The sequence below is a fragment of the Electrona antarctica genome (genome assembly GCF_951216825.1).
Source record: "Electrona antarctica genome assembly, chromosome: 10".
Taxonomy (NCBI): Eukaryota; Metazoa; Chordata; class Actinopteri; order Myctophiformes; family Myctophidae; genus Electrona; species Electrona antarctica.
The window spans coordinates 9,686,535-9,705,451 of record NC_136791.1 but is presented as its reverse complement, the minus strand read 5'-3'; the positions used below and the strand labels follow the sequence as shown (position 1 = coordinate 9,705,451).

General features: G+C 43.2%; 1 protein-coding gene across 3 annotated transcripts; it reads right to left on the bottom strand.

The window, feature by feature from the left end:
• Nucleotides 1-228: 228 nt before the first annotated feature.
• On the bottom strand, nt 229-18,879 carry sec23ip (SEC23 interacting protein). 3 transcript variants are annotated; one of them, XM_079512638.1, is made up of 20 exons: nt 18,634-18,879; nt 16,420-16,940; nt 15,514-15,733; nt 14,092-14,285; nt 13,080-13,169; nt 12,199-12,319; nt 11,879-11,968; nt 11,247-11,388; nt 10,510-10,718; nt 10,042-10,142; nt 9,174-9,314; nt 8,962-9,057; nt 8,219-8,386; nt 7,176-7,331; nt 6,694-6,796; nt 5,445-5,630; nt 4,391-4,559; nt 2,757-2,828; nt 1,705-1,782; nt 229-1,529 (listed from the first exon to the last, which is right to left on the bottom strand). In XM_079512638.1, the coding sequence occupies exons 1-19, from the start codon at nt 18,764-18,766 to the stop codon at nt 1,713-1,715; spliced, it is 2,982 nt and encodes a 993-aa protein (XP_079368764.1). In that variant the 5' UTR covers nt 18,767-18,879; the 3' UTR covers nt 229-1,529; nt 1,705-1,712. The 3 variants fall into 3 exon arrangements, with proteins under 3 accessions (XP_079368764.1, XP_079368763.1, XP_079368765.1); XM_079512637.1 differs by having other exon boundaries at nt 229-1,782; XM_079512639.1 differs by lacking the exon at nt 1,705-1,782 and having other exon boundaries at nt 18,634-18,878.
• Between the last annotated feature and the right edge of the window lie 38 nt (nt 18,880-18,917).

Sequence of the window (18,917 nt, the reverse complement as noted above, 5' to 3'; positions counted from 1 at the left end):
GATTTCTCAAATGTCTTCCTTGCATACTCGGTACACAATGTTACAAAAACAAATAAATCGCCGTGTATAAGGGAAGTGTTTATTTTATAACGTTTTGACCATGAAATAAATTGTAATAAATGTTATGTAATAGTCATTGTTGATGTTTAATGTGATAAACATTTCTATACATTCAATGCCATTGACCAGTTCTACGACTTGCATAAAGAAAATGTAAATCCAAAATAGTCATGTCTTTGAATTCACTAACTTTTATTTTCTCTTCTTAATTTAAGACAAATGGCATAATACAAATGTATTCATCCTTAAAACAATATATACTACAATAATAGAAAATAAAAAATAATCTGTCACAATCAGAAGTAACATGGGATAAACCTAATGGTGCGTTTACACCCCCAAGCCCCCCCCCCCTATCCAACGTTGAAGATGCCACTACCTACTGGCGAAATGTGGAATTGCAGCACTTTAATGGAGCTGGACGGACGTTCATGACGTCACATGCGTAAGCCTGGACCTCAAAATTGAGGTCCGGGGCTAAGCTAGGCTAAACTTCCGCTCGCTCGAGCCATTGAGTTATAATTATACTTCCGGCAGTCTTCCGGGTGCTTCAAAACGCCACTGAGCAACTTCCACTGAAATGAATACCTGGGGGGCGGGGGTAACGCTCCAGTACGGTCTCTATCCTTTATAGCTCTATGGTTTACACATGCACCGAGTATCACACGTGCTCCATGATGCCGGTGGGCATGTTGTAGATGTGCTTGTAGTGGGTTTATCCACACAGACTACTGGCTGCAGCGCCATGAGAGAGAGTTTGACAACTCCGTTCACTTCATGGGGCCATGAATGGCGGCTCTTCTACATATAGACTTCTATTGGCCAAGTGTGACAAATTTGTACCCGAAGTTGGCAGAATGCATTGGATTTGGACTTGGATTGGATTTATTTTAGATCGTTGTTAGTAGGGATGCACCGAAAGGTGCAGTTGGCCGAAAACCGAATATGATTAATATTATATATCTTTTTCCTACCATTGCTGTCTGCACCTTAAAGCTACCTGATTTATGGCAAAAGAAATGGTTATGGCTAAACTGAAATAATAATCACTATTATGGGTCCATAAAACGTTTATTCAGCCATTTTGAATGCATTAATTGCATACACTATTCGGTGATATATTTTCTGCCTATTCGGTCCGAAACCGAATAGGCCGAAAATGCATTTTTAGCCTTTTTCTGACGAATATTTTCTGCGGCCGAATATTCGGTGCATCACTAGTTTTTTAGTAATAGTACAACATAAACATTACAGAGACTTTAGTTGTCACTGTACAATACTTTAAAACTGTTGCACACATGCCTAACATTGCTGATATTTGAAAACAATGTACTTCAAACTCCAGCTTGGCACACTTCAGTGCTGCATGAACAGCTCTCGAGCGCTGTTTTCTTCCCCCTCAATGGCGCAACTCCCCTTCAATGGCTTCTGACTGGATGGAGTTTTAATCCAGCAGTTGAAGTTGAATGCTGAAGTAGGTGTATTAAACAATGAGCAAATATTTAGTGAGAAATGTATAGATTGTGTACAATCAAGCTGTGTAATAGACATAGCAGAGCGTCTTTTCTCAACACTACTGCTGCATCCGTCCATTTGGTTCAATTTGTACATTCTCAGTCTCAGAGTGAAACTAGTAACAATTACCATTTTTTTTAAGTGGTGCAACTGCCTGGGTGGCTGGCTGGGTGCGTCTGAGCTTGTTTTTCACCACCTGTGCGCAACCTAACACACACACAAACACACACGCACATATTAACTGTATATATGGTGATTTCGGGTGTGCCAGTATAGTACAGTGACAGTACAGTAGAGGGTACAGTAGAGGGACCCCCATACAGTAACTCTGTCATTTCTCAACCGTTTCGGACACGGGGCGGCTCGCCGGAATCGGGCCGGCACCCTGGGTGCGTTCCTGTGGGTGTGGAACTCCACACGGAGTTGCACCACTTACTTCACACGGGTGTGATTTTTTTGACTCCCTTACGGAGCTATGTGTGTGGCTGGGTGGCTGGCTGGGTGGGTCTGAGCACGAAAACAGCATGGTTGTTTTTCACCATTTGTGCGCAACCTAACACAAAACACGCACGGACATATTAACTGTATATATGATGATTTCTGGTGTGCCAGTACAGTACAGTAGAGGGTACAGTAGAGGGACCCCCACACGGTAACTCTGTCATTTCTAAACCGTTTCGGACGTGGGTCGGCACGCCGGAACCGGGCCGGCCCCCTTATTTTTTTAAATAAAATAAATTCAAGGCAGTTACTTGACAGGCGGCCAAGAGAAACCGAGAGGCTTCTATATCCGTCTATTACAGCTTGATTGTAGACAATCTATACTTTTAGTCACACAAACCATGTAGTTGCTCAACGTTGATTAATGTCATGCATCCTGTACAACTATGCTAGATTAAAACTGTTAGCACTCAGCAGTCCGGTTAAGCTGATCATCTGAAGCCATCTGTGTTGCCGTCTAGTGTCACTCAATACAATGCAGAAATGCATTTGCATTCAACCCCAATCCCAAGACCCTGTGCACAGCAATTTTGCCTGCTCCATAAAAAAATGAATGGACAGTGTAAACAAAAAGAAAAGAGGGCACCGCTCAGTGCATGTGGAAATGCACTGTAATGAGAGTTCTCAGTGTGGTTTATTGATCCTCAAGCACTGAAAATGATTGTTATTAATGTACTAACATGTGCTCAGGATGGATGCCCATGGTTTTGTAGATTTCTTTGAGGATAAGCAGGGCTGTGTCTTCCGATTCCCTGCAAGAGAATAAAGAAATGGAATACCTCAAATTGACAAACCCAGTCCATTAGTGAGCTGAGCCATTTAGGCCCAGGCTACACGTATATGGATCTTTTTGCAAAACGGATATTTTTGTGTATGTTTGGGCCTTTCAGCCACACGCAAACGGTGTTTTTGGAAATGGATAAATAAGTGAAGATTTTCGAAAATATGCGGATCAGTGGATCTGTGTATTCATGTGAAACGGAGCTTTTGAGAAACGATCAAACGATGACGTCACCGCTCATTAGCGCATATCATTTTTACTATAATTAGGTGAGAAATGCAGCTTGTGCCTGCATGGAAACTACACGGATATCTATTCGATTGTTCATGTTTATATATCACTGTTAACAACTTTAAAACGTATCATATGTTGCATCAACTGCAGCTGCATCAACTCTCCTGTTTAGGTAATAAAGGGCGCACCCTTGACTGCATTCCGTTGTCACTGGCATGCCGACAATGTGCGGGGGTGAACTTTTATTAGCCTACATTATAACTTGACATTTATTATACACCTGGAAAATATAGCCACTCTACAAGCTCACAACTGGTTGTGGACGCGACACTTTTATAGGTCTGACTCTGCTATTATTTTCTGTGCAGGACTAGAGCAATGGTAAAGTGTCTATCATTTTTAAATTATATGGAGAGAAAAGTCAAGAGTCGGGATTTGGAGATTTACGCACATATTGTGACATGCTGACAGACAATGAAAGAAACATGTTCCACTTCCACTCACAATTTAGGTGGCTTTTAAAATGCTGTAATTATTCCTTCATTAAAAAATATGATTGGCACCTCATAAGTGTAAATATAAAATCAAATATAATTGAAACCTGCTACTGCAGTGATTTTATCCTGTGTTCAATGCGTTTCTGCGTTTGTGTGGACATAGATATCTCTGTCTGTATGGGCAGGGATTCTTTCTAAAACGGAGGATGAAAATATCCGTTTTGCAAAAGATCCATATACGTGTAGCCTGGGCCTTAGTCCGACAACCACACAGCTGCAAACCCGTAGATCTACAAGCTCACAACGAGTCATGCTGCAACGTGTTGTGAGCTTGTAGATCAGCTATTTTGTGTAAAATCAGTCATTACGACGGCATCAAGGCCCGCCAAAATACATTTTAGTCGACAAAAACAACTGTAGATTTGGTCGACTAAAATCTTATGATATTTAGTCGACTAAAACTAGACTAAAGGTCATTACACACTGGCGAATTAGCGACGCGATTTATTCGTGCGAATAATTCGCCTTTTTTTAAAACCAATTGAAGTCAATGCAAGCTTCCACATCAGTGGCGAATGTGCGAATGTGCGAAAATGCGACCGGTTTCGCTCTTTATTTGTTCGCTCCGGTGTTCGCTCCGGTGTCGAATTTTTAATTCGCGTCGCTAATTCGCCAGTGTGTAATGACCTTAACACTAAAACATTCCAGGTCACTAAAACGAAATGAAAACTACTCAAGAGACTATGACTAAAACTTCTGTCAAAGCTGTCAAAATCAACACTGGCCATGAGTAGGTACGTACCAGTAACACAGGTGACTCTGAAGGGCAAACAGGTACTCATTGAAGCTCTCGATGGGTTTCTCCTGCAGCACATAGTCGATGCGGTTCCCCCCGTTCAGCATCCCCATCTTCACCTCCACCTCCACCTCCACTTCTCGCTGGGGCTCAGGACTGTCGGAAATCTTTCGTTCTGTAAAAAAACAAACAATTGTGACGTTAGCAATCACGTCTGACCTCATGCTTCCTTCTATGTATGAGGACGAGTCCAAGCTGCTTCTTTTCACCTGACAGAGGAACCCCGACCGGACGTAGCGCGTGGAAGGAACACGTTATTCCGACCAGTTCCTTTCCCCCTCGGCTGGGCAGGGGAAACCATACCGCCATGTTTCCTACCATGTGATTGCTACAATGTATTGTAGGCTATGCATGCGTCTGAAGCCACCATAACCATCCATGACTATTTATGCATTTACCGCACGTTTTGTCAAATATTTGTATTTATGTGACGGAAGTTTCAAGATTTCATTTATTGATGGCTAGAAGTGAGCAATTCATCTCCACGGCTTGTTGAACACAAGCAACATTTCTCTGACAAAGATTTATCGCAATGACAATAACCCATTCAGGGCGGGAACCCCTTTGTGTTTTAAGCATTATGTTATACTTTAGCTATTGAAAAATAGCAGATCTACAAGCTCATAGCGCAGCACAGAGTGCCGCGCTACGAGCTTGTAGGTCTGCTATTTTTGAAAAATCGTGAAAATGTGGCCCAAATATTTGAATATATTCTTTCACAGCAAACGTTTTTAACTCAAATCTTTGCTTCTGAGGGGGTCCCTGAAACAATATATTTTCAGATGGGGGTCGACGGCCAATTACATTTTTTGGGAGTCCTTGACATGAAATTGTTTGAGAACGACTGACATAGAAACATGGGGTTTTTCAGAAAACTGTCAGGATTTAGAAGACATTTGTAGAATCGAACTTAGGTCTAAATGACAATAAAGCAAGTTTGATGAATACAAGCACCGTGTCTTGATTTTCTGAACTATTTCTACAGGAAAGTCAATCTCACCTTTGTGTACATGCTTCTCCTCTTCCTCTTTAATCTGATTGGCTACCATGTCCAGCTCCGCCTGCAGCTGGGCAGAGGAGGTGTGGAAACGGGCGAACTCGTTGAGCGTGTGCCAGGCCGTCTTCAGGGAGCTGATGAAGCCGTGTTTCAGGTCTGAGCCCATTTTAGAGAGACTCTCCTTCAGCTCTGCAACAAGAACACCACAGTCCCATAAGAAAGACGACCGGACCTAGCCTGGTGAAACCACTCTCCGTGCTGGACAACATCTGCATTCTGCCAGCAGGGAGAGTCTGGGAACTCTCAGGCAGAGATGATGTACTCCGGTCCAATTCTGGCCGGAGCGATATGCGGCTGTATGCGGCCGCTAGAGGCGGGATCCACGCGAGACTTATGACATATTGAAGCGCTGCCACAGCGCAAATGTAAACACAATCTAACAAGACTACAACTCGAAATTATGGAGATATCAAATGTTTGTCCCGCTGCTTCCGGGTTCATCGTTTCTGCTTGAGAGATCCCAGATGCAGGCAGGAGGAGGGAACTGGTGAACTCAATACTGCCGCAATCTGGCGGAGTCAGGTTAGACCGGACCGGCTTACAGCCTGGTTGAGCCCTACTATGACGAAAACAGTTCTGTTCACAGACAAAAACTAAATGAAAACTAAGATATGATGACTAAATATAGTCAATTTTGTCAACAAATAAAAACTAGACTAAAATGTTAGGAAGGGACTAGTGTACAAGATATCCAGTATAAGTAAAACACAGAAGTCATTTTATAATTGGTTGCATGCTGAAAATAGCAGATCTACAAGTAGATCTACAAGTAGATCTGCTATCGGCCGATTGTAGATAGGCTATTTTTAGCAAGTGTGAAATCAGTCATTACGACGGCATCAAGGCCCGCCAAAATATATTTTAGTCGACTAAATCAACTGTAGATTTAGTCAACTAAAATTAGACTAACACTAAAACATTCCATGTGACTAAAACTAAATAAACTATTCAAGAGACTACCGTATGACTACAACTACAATCAAAATATGCTGTCAAAATCAACACTGGCCTACACTAAACACATAAAAACAATAAAAACCAACGAGAATCCCGTCATGGGCAACGTGGACCTCAGTGACAATGACGAGAAATCGGCACGCAATGAAGTTAATGTCACGTGGATGGATTGGATTGGATGGATTCTAACATTGAGGCACATTGAGAAATTCAAGATAAAGCTGGAGTTCCATACCAAGATGGAGCCTCTTTCTCCCTTTGTGGTGTGGGATCAAAACAGGCTTCAGGTCCAAGTCTGGCATGATCATGGGTTCCATCCTGTATGCAACTGGGTCCAGCTAAAACACAAGGAAACACGGCTGACCAATCATCTAGGCATCCCATTTTGAGATCAGATTCTAAAAATGTCTAATACATCCTGACAGTTTTCTGAAAAAGCTATGTTTCTATGTCAGTCACTATAACATAATGCTAACACCAAAAGGGGTTCCCGCCCAAAATGGGTTAAGAGCTACCAGCTGATTTTAAGAACCGAAAGTAATAATCAATCGTTTCCGGGGCACTCAAAGACTTTCGTTTTCGTCAGAAGCGCTAAAACAGCATCGCGAGGTCGCAGGGATGTTTTTATTTATTTATGAAGCTATATTTACAATACTTAGCATTGTAAGCACGATACCATTTTTAGTGACTAACGTAAATCCTAGACATCGTTCTTACCGGGTGGTAAATGTTAAAGAAACCATTGCACGTGGGCAGCTGATATGTCTCGTCAATCTTCTCCAGACCCCGCACTGTCAGGAACATGCCGATTGGAGAACCCAGGGCAAAGAAAATCACTGGTTTGAAGTCCAGGGCATGGTAGATCACCGACACCTACGCAGCAAATTATAACAACCATTATAGCAACATATTCTTATATTTCATGTCTACATTATGGAGAGGAAAACTTGACCGAACACGACTCGCTCACTGTATAACAAAATTAAGTAAAAACTTCTATAGACAGACTTAGGGAAACATTTTTGAGTGGTGCAACCACTCCCTTACGGACTTGTGTGTGTGGGTGGGTGCCTGCCTGGCTGGCTGGCTGGCTGGGTAGGTAGGTAGGCATGAAAACAGCATGGTTGTTTTTCACCACCTGTGGTGCGCAACCAACACACACACACACACATATTAACTGTATATATGATGATTTCGGGTGAGGGACCAGCACACAGTAACTCTACCGTTTTGGACGCGGGGCGGCTCGCCGTAACCGGGCCGGCACCCTGGGTGCGTTCCTGTGGGTCTGGAACTCCCCCCCCCCCCCCCCCCAGGAACCCCCACACGGAGTTGCACCACTCACTTCACACGGGTGTGATTTCTCCTTTTAGTGCTATGTGCTTAAAAAGCAAACGTTTCGGTCCTAAGACCTTCATCAGTTCCATCTGGTCTATCAGGTCTATCAGGTCTTAGGACCGAAACGTTTGCTTTTTAATTGCACTTTGAGCACAGAGCACTTTATGAGCATGATAAAATAAAAGGAAAAATGTTTCCCTAAGTCTCAGTCTATAGAAGCTTTTACTTCCTTTTGTTATACAGTGAGCGAGTCGTGTTCGGTCAAGTTTTTGAGACCACCACTCCTGTAGTTAAGTTTGAAAAAAAAGACGAAGAAAGGCGCAACAGTTTCCTCAGTGCTTCTACATTATGGAGAGGGCTGGACTGTTTATCGATGCAAATTCACACACACAACATAGAAATGTATTAGCATTGTCTTTTACCTGTCCAGTGCCGACTTCAAAGTAATTGTAATCAACATGGACTGGATGTGGACTCCTGCCCACAGGGAGCTTTGTGGCGGTGGTATCAGGGAGGGGTTCAGGGACCGTCTGTATTGGCACCACCTCTTTCACCTCCACTTTCTTCTCCTGAGCCGCCTGACGAGTGGCCTGTCACAGTGGGCGAGTGAAATGAAGACGGGTGAACCAAGACAATTGAAAAATAAATCATGAAAAAGGGTGCTGTTTAACCCATTTTGACCTGGGAACGATTCTACAAATATCTTCTAAATCCTGACAGTTTTCTGAAAAACCCTAATTTTCTATGTCAGTCGTTCTCAAACATTTTCATGTCAAGGACCCCAAAGATTATATCTAATTGGCTGCCGACACCCATCTGAAAATGTGTTGTTCCATGGGACGCCCCCCCCCCCCCCCCCCAGAAGCAAAGATTTGAGTTAAAAACACACTTGAAAACACATTTTCACGATTTTTCAAAAATAGCAGACCCACAAGCTCGTAGCGCGGCACTCGGTGCCGCGCTATGTGCTTGTAGATCTGCTATTTTTCAATAGCTAAAGTACAACATAATGCTTAAAACACCAAAAGGGGTTCCCGCCTAGAATGGGTTAATAGCGAATAAAACAGGTAAGCCTTTGTCTGCTATAGAGCTTACTGTCTTAATTGATTGGCTTTGAAAAACACATGAATCCTGTAGCGTAGCAGCACTCTATTGCAAAACTCACCTGCTTATTTAATCTGTCTTTGACAAATTTGGCAATCTTTTTCCTGGGTCCCAAGGGAATTCCCATCTCTTTCAGGTCCTCAATTGTGCACATGAGCTGAATTGAACATGAGAGAGTAGTGAAACGTACTGTAAAGACCGCTAAGTCACAATGGCGTTTGAGTGTCGCCACTACAAATGATGAATGATTGAAACCATCAAGTTTATGCTTACAAAAGATTCTATGTCGATCTTCTCCTCATCAAAGGTGCCATTGTATTCAGACAGGCCCAGATGTTGCAGGACAGCAGGGAGGTCTTCATACTCCTCGCCTTCCTCTTTAGGCTCTTCTTCGACAGGAGCAATGGGAGGATCCTGGTTGGGAAAAAATATATACATTTATTTATTATTTTACACCTCGTCCTTGGGATGGGGTATGACTTTGAGAAAGATCTCTTCAAAACGCTCAAATTTTGATAGCTTAAAAGGAGCACTACACTTTCAAACTATATTCATTATTGGTCCTCACCAGTGTTGGGCATCGATACTTTCTAAAGTAACGTTGTTAGGTTACTGGATTACTGCCTATACAAATAATCCCGTTACGTTACAAGATTACATTCTGAGAAAAGTAATTTGTTAGATTATTTTTGCGTTACGACCATTAAAACCCATGCACCTCGAGAGAAAAAAAAGGAAAAGAAAAACAACAACTGCAGCCTACCATTGTGGACCTTTCCCCAATTAATCCAAAAATAGTGTGAATGAATACTTCCACAGCCTTTAACCCATTTAGGCCTGATGTCGAAATTTAAAAAAAAAAGTCTTCTGAAAGAATATATATTCAAAGATTTGTGCCGCATTTTCACGATTTAAAAAAAATACCTCAGCTTGAGGTGAAAACGTACTATGCTATACAGAACATGTCTAGAAACGTTCCCCCTAATCGTGTTGATGGCTGCTGATTAAGTACCTGTTTCTTGTCTATAGCAGGGACTTCATTAGTAGTTAAGTACCTGTTTCTTGTCTATAGCAGGGACTTCATTAGTAGTTAAGTACCTGTTTCTTGTCTATAGCAGGGACTTCATTAGTAGTTAAGTACCTGTTTCTTGTCTATAGCAGGGACTTCATTAGTAGTTGGCATGGCCGGTGCTGAGGAGCCATTCTTCTGATTGGACAGCAAGTCAAAAAGTATCAGGGAACCTGCAAATATATGAAACCAAACATGTGTGACAAGCGGAGGTCTATACGTGCTGGAATAACACCACAAGTACTGCTGCACAAGCCAGATTGGTGGGGATACAATTAGTATTACTAGTCCAGTTCTGATATATGAATATGAATATGAACTCAAATCTTTGCTACTGGGAGGGTCCCTGGAACAACATGTTTTCAGATGAGGGTCGACGGCCAAATACATCTAGTTTTGGGGGTATTTGACATGAAAATGTTTGAAAACTGTCAGGAATTAGAAGGCATTTGTAGAATCGTCCTCAGGTCAAAATGGGTTAATTGTGACAAAATGCCTAGCTCCATAATTCCAACATGAAAATGATGGCGATGTGGTTACCTAGGCTGTGTCCAGCCACTGACACGGCTCCGCTGTAGTCGGGGTTCCGCTCCAGGAACAGGGCGTGCAGTCTGTTAATCTCTAGGGCGACGGTGTCCATGATGGTCTGGCAGTACGTGGGGCTGTTATAGAAGAGCACGTCCAGTAACGTCTCGTTGGTGAAGTGTCGCAGGCGTCCAGTGCTGGGCAACGTGATCTTCTTTATCCTCCTACACGCACAATCCATCACAACAAGAGTAGAGGAAAATTCCATATTTTAACCACTTAAAAGGTAGTGTAAGTCAGTGGTTCCCAAAGTGGGGTCCGGGGACCCCCAGGGGTACTTGAGGGAGTTCCAGGGGGGACCCAGCTAAATGATCATTTGGAACCAAATGGACCCTTATGGGTCTGTAACTCAGATAGTGTACAAATGGAACCAAATGGACCCGTTCCATTTGGTTCCATTTGTACGCTCTCAGAGTTAAATTAGCATTGTTTTTACAACATAAATTGGGGGTCCCAGAGATAGAAATGCTATTAAATGGGGGGTCCGTAGACTAATGCATGTCAAACTGGGGGTCCTTCAAATTAAACGGGTTGAAAATCACTGCTAGAGACCCTGGCATATCTCTTCAAATGGGGGTCCGCGGGGCTGATTAGTGTCAATTTGGGGGTCCTTGACATGAAAAGGTTTGGGAACCACTGGTGTAAGTGATGGAGAGTTGGTAACCACATGGACCCTTAATGAGTTTCCTCACCGGTCCACCCCTGTGGCGTCCCCGTGCAGAGCCGTGTGCCACTGCACAGGGAGGAACTCCACCCTGCTGATCACTTGCTCATCCTGGGACTTCTTAAAGTGACTCTGCAGCAGCTTCAGAGACACGTTACGGAAATCGTCCACTGAAAACAACACACACACAATGTTTTAGTGATAGTCTAGTTTTAGTCGGCTAAAATGTATTTTGGCGTATTGATGACGCCGTAAAGACTGATTTTACACATGCTGAAAATAGCTGCTATTTTCAGCATGCAACCAAGTGTAAAATGACAAAATTAATCTCTTGTCCACTAGTCCCTTCCTAACATTTTAGTGGGGTTTTTTTGTTGACGAAATTGTCAATATATTTAGTCTTAGTCATCATAGCTTAGTTTTCATTTAGTTTCCGTCAGTGAAAAAAGGTAGTCAACGAACATTTTTCGTCATAGTATTAGTCGACGAAATCAACACTGTAACACAAACAACGTCAACAACAAAAAATCAGTCTACATCAATGGTAAGCGATTTGTCTGCGGTCATTGGGACCGTTTGTCATTTAAACAAAGTATGGTACGCTAACCCACCACACTCCACCATGCTCCTAACCCACCACACTCCACCATGCTAACCCACCACACTCCACCATGCTCCGAAACCTCAGGTCGCACACAGGACCGATTCCATGCACCATGAACACTAGGTGATCCGCCTTAGGTAGCTCTCCTGAAATACAGAAACAACATGCATGACATTCTAGTCATTTAAAAAACGAACTTTAAAAAAAAAACAAATGTCCAAAACATTTGCAGAAAAAAAAAAAAAAAAAGCGCGTTTTAGAAAACCGTCAGGATTATGGAAGACATTTTGTAGAATGTGGTCTCAGTTCTCAATAGGTTAATACTTTATGGGCTAAATGTTTGTCAACTTAGGAGCAAAAGGAGGATCTCTGCTACCATCGGGCACTTCGTCGTGGTCATCATCGATGCCCCTCTTCACCACCCGTGGCCTGGTCTGGCCGTCCTGCGTTGTGCCCCACTCATCTGGCATGGCAGAGGGCTGGAACTGGACGATCACCTGGTCGACAAAAAAACACAACAGGGCCTCTCATTGCACACTAAAATAAACACAGGATCTATACCATACATGGGCAACTGGCGGCCACCACCTCCACTTAATGTGACCCGCAGGTTAATATCAGAATACTGATATATTGATTTCAGCTTACAATTCCAAACATAACCCGCTTTAATTTCTTCGGTCTAAATGAGTAGCTGAATGACTAGTATAAAAAGGTTTGTCTTTTTTATGTCCAATGTATTTGTATTTAGTTCATAAAGTTAACATCCTTCTACCCTAATGGACAGGGGGTACACAAGCACATGGCCGTTTATCCGTCCTCCTTCTCCTACCAAACCACTCTGTTAGCACACATCTCTCCATGCACAAAATAATCTGCATGCCAAATGCCACCCGAATCCAGATGCACTACATTGCATCCACGCAACTGTCATATTTACTGTACAAATATTGTTTACGATCAAAACACGATCCAACTGCCCAGCTTGCTGTGACGTCAAAATCGTCAATATGCAATCTGGCCCTCTGGAGTGAGTTTGAAAATAATGTGGCCCTCTGGAGTGAGTTTGGAAATAATGTGGCCCTCTGGAGTGAGTTTGGAAACAATGTGGCCCTCTGGAGTGAGTTTGGAAATAATGTGGCCCTCTCCATCGTCAAATTTACCCACCCCTGATCTATGCTATACTGCCACGTGGACTTCTACAGCAGCAGTCTACAGCGGAATATTTTCAAAAGTTACTCACACAACAAGGCTTACCTTTGGATTGTGCATGACAATGGTTTCACCAGATGGGAATTCTAGCCTGCGGTGCCACTGGTTGGTAGACACAGCTTTCTTGTATTCCCCCTGGAGAAAGAAAAAGTGTTTATCATTCACTTCGACCACTAGAACACTGGCATCCACATTTTTGGGCATGTTGTTACAGGAGAATATTTAAAAAAATATATCCATCTATAAATACACCATGTCTCTGTCTGTCTGTCTGTGTGTGTGTAATCCACGTAACTCGAGAACCATTCGCCCCACCGACTTCAAATTCGACACACACGTGCCACACCACCGCAAGGGGTGCAGGCCCGCCGGTGTCGAGTCGGTCGGACCCACGGTTGTCAGAACGGCTCTAGTTTGAATCATTTTGAAAGACCAAAATAGCATATTCACAAGTTCACAATGTTGTGTGAGCTTATAGATCTGTTATTTCTTTAAATAATTTAGAAATGTTTTGAGCATTTTGCATGACATTATTGAGACCAAGTATTGAGAGTACAACATTTCGGTCCAAATGACCTTCAGGTATCTGCTTCCCTCATCGGGAATGGTAGCCTTTTAAGAAGATTTGTGACCCCAGACTTCCGTTACAGACAGTGGCTTCCGACAGCTGGTTTAGACGGTGACGGTACAAACCTCTAGCCTGGTGAAACCACTCCCCCTGCTGGACATTTGCATACTGCCAGCAGGGAGAGTCTGGGAACTCTCAGGCAGAGATGATGTACTCCGGTCCAATTCTGACCGAGCGATATGCGGCTGTATGAGGCCGCTAGAGGCGGGATCAACGCGAGACTTATGACATAATGAAGCGCTGCCACAGCGCAAATGTAAACACAACCTAACAAGACTACAACTCGAAATTATTATGGAGATATCAAATGTTTGTCCCGCTGCTTCCGGGTTCATCGTTTCTGCTTGAGAGATCCCAGATGCAGGCAGGAGGAGGAGGGAACTGGTGAACTCAATACTGCCGCAATCTGGCGAAGTCAGGTTAACAAACCTCCAGCTTGTCGCTGAAGTCCTCCGAGTAGGGAATGAAGCGACTGTCCGAGTCTCCCTTGTAGAACCAGGTGCAGCGCCGTATCTCTGTGGGTTCCTCCTCCCAGTAGACGGAGGTCCGCATGCGGTCGTACAGCTGCACGTCGTAGCGGCCTCCGTCCGTGCGCACGATCACATTCTCCGGGTCCGGCTGAACTACAAGGAGGAGAAGAAAGAAAGGCCCAAGAGGATATTTATTTAGAGGGCTTGTCAGTTTCAAAAGGATCCAGCAGAAATAAATATGGAATGCAAATGGAATGCAAATTCAGCCTGGATTTCCTGTGAGCGCTGCCATGTGGACCATCTGTGGTATGTTCTAGGTTGTACTTTATTGTTATACAGGTACAAAACAGTAAAACTTATTACAATGCAGCAGAAAATATATAATACAACATCAAACAAAATGTATGGAATAGAGTACAAAAAAAGAAAAAGAGTATAATTATGTGCATGTTTTCCCTGTAGTAGGTGAACTTTGTGTGAACATCAACTTCACAGTAGGGCATACACTTCTAGTCATTTTTACTAGTTGACTAGTTGTTTAACAATTTGTGTGCCCAAGACGTCCACAGACATCCTGGGAATTACCGCTATGTGGTGCCCAGGACGTCTGTGGACGTCTTTGAAAATAAATAAACATTTTTTTTGTGTGATTTTTATAAAAAAAAATAAAAAATGTAAAAAATAACATTGGGCACCCTGGGTCACTATTTTGAAAATGTTGAAAGGGCACACAAAGCGTTTTAACTAGTATAACTACCTATTATGTTAAAAGGTAGTTAACTATAGTCTACCTGATCTTGAGGCCTACAAAAATCGAGGAAAATAAACTTTTTTTAGCGCTTAATGCCCTACTTCACAGTAGCCTACGTTCCATAAATATACAACAAATTTTGTTTAGAAAGGTGCAATTCGAGTTTAAATATACAAGAAATTTTGTTTAGAAAAAGGTACAATTCAAGCTTAATAGTGCGAGAAGAGTGCAAAGGTGCAGGGGGGCTAGCCTAGCGTTGACCTTTTCCCTGATTCGCTCTGTGGATGCGTACCCAACATCGTTACTAGAGTTGTCCTGATCCGATCACGTGATCGGAAATCGGGGCCGATCACATGATTTTCAAAAGATCGGAGTCGTGAGGAAAAATATTAGATTTTCATTTTTTTTATATATAATTAATGTGATATTTTTTAGCTGCACGTACAATCCGTCCGTCTGCTGAGCAGAGCAGAACATTTTCACGATTTTTCAAAAATAGCAGACACTCGGTGCCGCGCTATGTAGATCTGCTATTTTTCAATAGCTAAAGTATAACATAATGCTCGAAAAACCAACAGGGGTTCCCGCCCAAAATGGGTTAAGGAAATTATGTTACGAGGTCCATCTTACCGGAATTGTAGGTCTCCTCCAGCTGAATGGAGTCAATGATGCTGAAGGGAAGCCAGACGCTTTTGGATTCAACTTCTTTGCAGTAGAACCAGTGTGGCTGAACAGGCTCGTAGATATTGTAGGTGTACTGTTGCATCATGGGATGATGGGCAGGAACCAACGGTCCAGCTGTGCTGGGTGGCGGGGCAGGTGGGGGTGTCATCGTCTGTGTGGTAGGGGGCTGCAAGGAGAGAAAGACCACAACTCCATTTATCTATTATCCCAATTATAGTCATCTTATTTTTTCCCAGGTACGAGAAAAAACAAAAATCACACCCGTGTGAAGTGAGGGGCGCTCTCATCATCGTACATTACATTATCATACTGTACATCTCATTCCGGCCAATCACAATTTGCGTCCTCACCTTCGTCAGCAGTGGTTGTGTTACGCAATGTTTGCGTTTACACTATGACATAACATTTGGGGTGCGCACGCTTATCTGACACACCAAAAGTCCGACATGCGCAAATCACCCGTTGCTCCCGACATGCGTTGGTCCGACATGCGTTGCGTTCGTGCTTGCAGTTAGGCTTAGGTTAGGTTGTCGGACTAATGACAGTCGGACTGTTAGTAGTATGTCGGAACTTATGCCCGTACCCGTAAAATTTGACGTTATTTGACTATGATGTAAAATTTACACTATGACGTAAAATTCTCCATTCATTGTCAATGGGAATTTAATGTTTGTGTAGGTCAGGACAAAGTTTGTGGACACGCGCCAAAAGCTGGACATAGGAGGGGCTAGCGCCCCTCAAAAACACAGAACAGCAGGAAGGGATAAAACAACTGCACCCTGGTAATGGATGCAATAAATATGAACTTGATAGATACAAACAGAGGTAACTTATTGATTAGTCGTTTTCTACCTTTGTGAATGTGGGGCCTGCCGTTTGGAATGTGTGCTGCTGTGGCGGGCCAAGAGAATAGGGGTTCTGCTGCGGTGGGGATGGTGGTACGGGTGATGATTGCACCTCCGGACCTGCAAGATAAGGGCTGGCTCTGTTGGTGACAGGAGTGTGTCGGTACGGGTTAAAACGCTCATGGGGCGCGGGGGGAGGCGGTGGGGTCATTGAGCTAGGGGGAGGAGTCTGTCGGCCCATGGGGCTTTGGTAAACGGTGCTATTGTTGAACACAGGTGGAACAGGGTTAGCTTGAGGGACGGGAGGTGGTGGGGCACAGGGGACACTGCTGGGGACAGAAGCGGGGACGGTCATGGCCGGACGAGCGACTGACTGTGCGGGTGGCGGGCATGGCTGATGGCCTATCGATGCAAACGGGTCACTGCTGGTTACGGGACTGGAGAAGTAGTTGAACGTGGAGGGAGCCGAGACGTTGGCAGAGGTCTGTCCCAGGAAGCTGTCCTCTTCTCCCACATCAGTTGAATCATCTATGAGAACACAATCATAACATGTCTGCTTTAATAGTGACTCTGCTTTCACAACAGTTGAAAAAATTAATCTAACTAATATCTTATACACACCAAATTGGTAATTTAATAGCAATCAAAGTCCAGCAAAAAAAAGAGTGTTTTTTGTTTCCTGTCTACTGATCGATTGATTGATGACACTTTATTGTCGGACTGATCCAAAATGTGTCCTTCGTCATTAGCAGCACTGTACTATGCAACACATCATTGATTATACGACCCAGCATCCACAGCATCAATAAAAGGTATCAATCTATCAGCGCGCACACACACACACACACACACACACACACACACACACACACACACACACACACACACACACACACACACACACACACACAATTTAATTATACTTTGTCAATATATAGCTTATATACCATTGTAGATTACACTGATAATGTCTATCAGAACACCACAGAAACTATTCTCTACGTTTCTGATAAAAAACACTCTGGTCATTGAACAAAAATAAGTCCTGCAGCATGCTGTTCGGCCGCTGTTCTTCTGATCTATTGGTTAAGTTTGATGACGGTTCTCTCTCGTCTGGAGATAGTCGACTCATTTAAATACCTTGGTATCACGCTTAATTGATCCAGAACTTTCCTTTAAATCTCACATTGATCTTACCATTCAAAAAAACATGTGTGCTCACTATACCTTTGACTGTTTCTCTCACTGTTTCAACACCACAGAAACTATTCTCAAACCTTTCAATGTATTACACAACTCCCTATGCAGAACACACCACTGTTCCCAGTTCACTCAAATGACTGTGTTCACCATAACTGCCAACCATACTTGAAACAGTCACTGAAACCATACATCACCATAACCATTCAAACACACACAACATCCCTACTTTACCTACCTAATATTTCCTGAATCTGGATGTGGGTCATTCCACTACAAAGCTCCATTATACTGGAATAATCTTCCTTTTTCTCTCAGATCTGTTACATCCCTTGGCAGCTTCAGGACTTCCTTGTACTAACACCTCGAAACAACCTGTTCATGCTACTAGCATTAGTTTGTACTACTGCTTATTTCTGACCTTTACACAAGTTATTGTACTGTACTCTCCATTTATTTGTCTAAAATGAGTTGAGGGCTGGGGATGTGGGTGGGAGAAGACGAGCAAGCTATCTGTACATGTGTGTATCGTGTACTTGTGTATTGTGTAACTGCACTGTAATGTATGTAATGTTTTGCCTGTGTATAGGACCCCCTCTAAAATGAGATGGTGCATCTCTCTCAATGGCCAAATGGAAAGGCTTGAAATGAAAACCACTGCTGTAGCTGACGGTAAACATGACATGTCATGGACTGATTGGACTCAGTCAATGAGACCATTGAAGGCTGATTAGCAGTTTCTCAAGTGGTTGGCCTAGTACACTCTTTGAACAGATTTATTTGGTGGACTTATACCAAGTACTGTACACTACAGTACAGTACATTACATTACACTTGTCCTAAATCAGACTTGACGTCGAGGAAAATCAATTATTTGTTTTGTTTTGCAATTTCAGTGTGATCTTTCCATGATAACATGATAAACCAGCAGCCTAAATAGCAGTAGCTGCTGCTAGTAGGGTTGCAAACGTTTAAAGCTCGCGTTTTATTTGCAATTCCACAAAATAACATGACATCTTACCTCCTGACAACACAGCGGGGCCACTGGCCTGGCTGACAGGTATGAAGGGCAGGTTGAAGTTGAACTCCGGAGCTGCGCTAAACAGTAGATTTGCACTGGAATTTGACACATTATTATTTTTCCTGTCAGCCATCTTCGCCCAAAAATTAACACGTCGCCTACATCCGTGTTCCGTTGGTTCCGTAGGTTCCGTACACCGGTGGTGCGGCACCCGGATATTTGCGTCCACCGGCTATGAAAAAAATAATCGCTGATCTGTAAAGCACGACAGAGTCCAACAGACC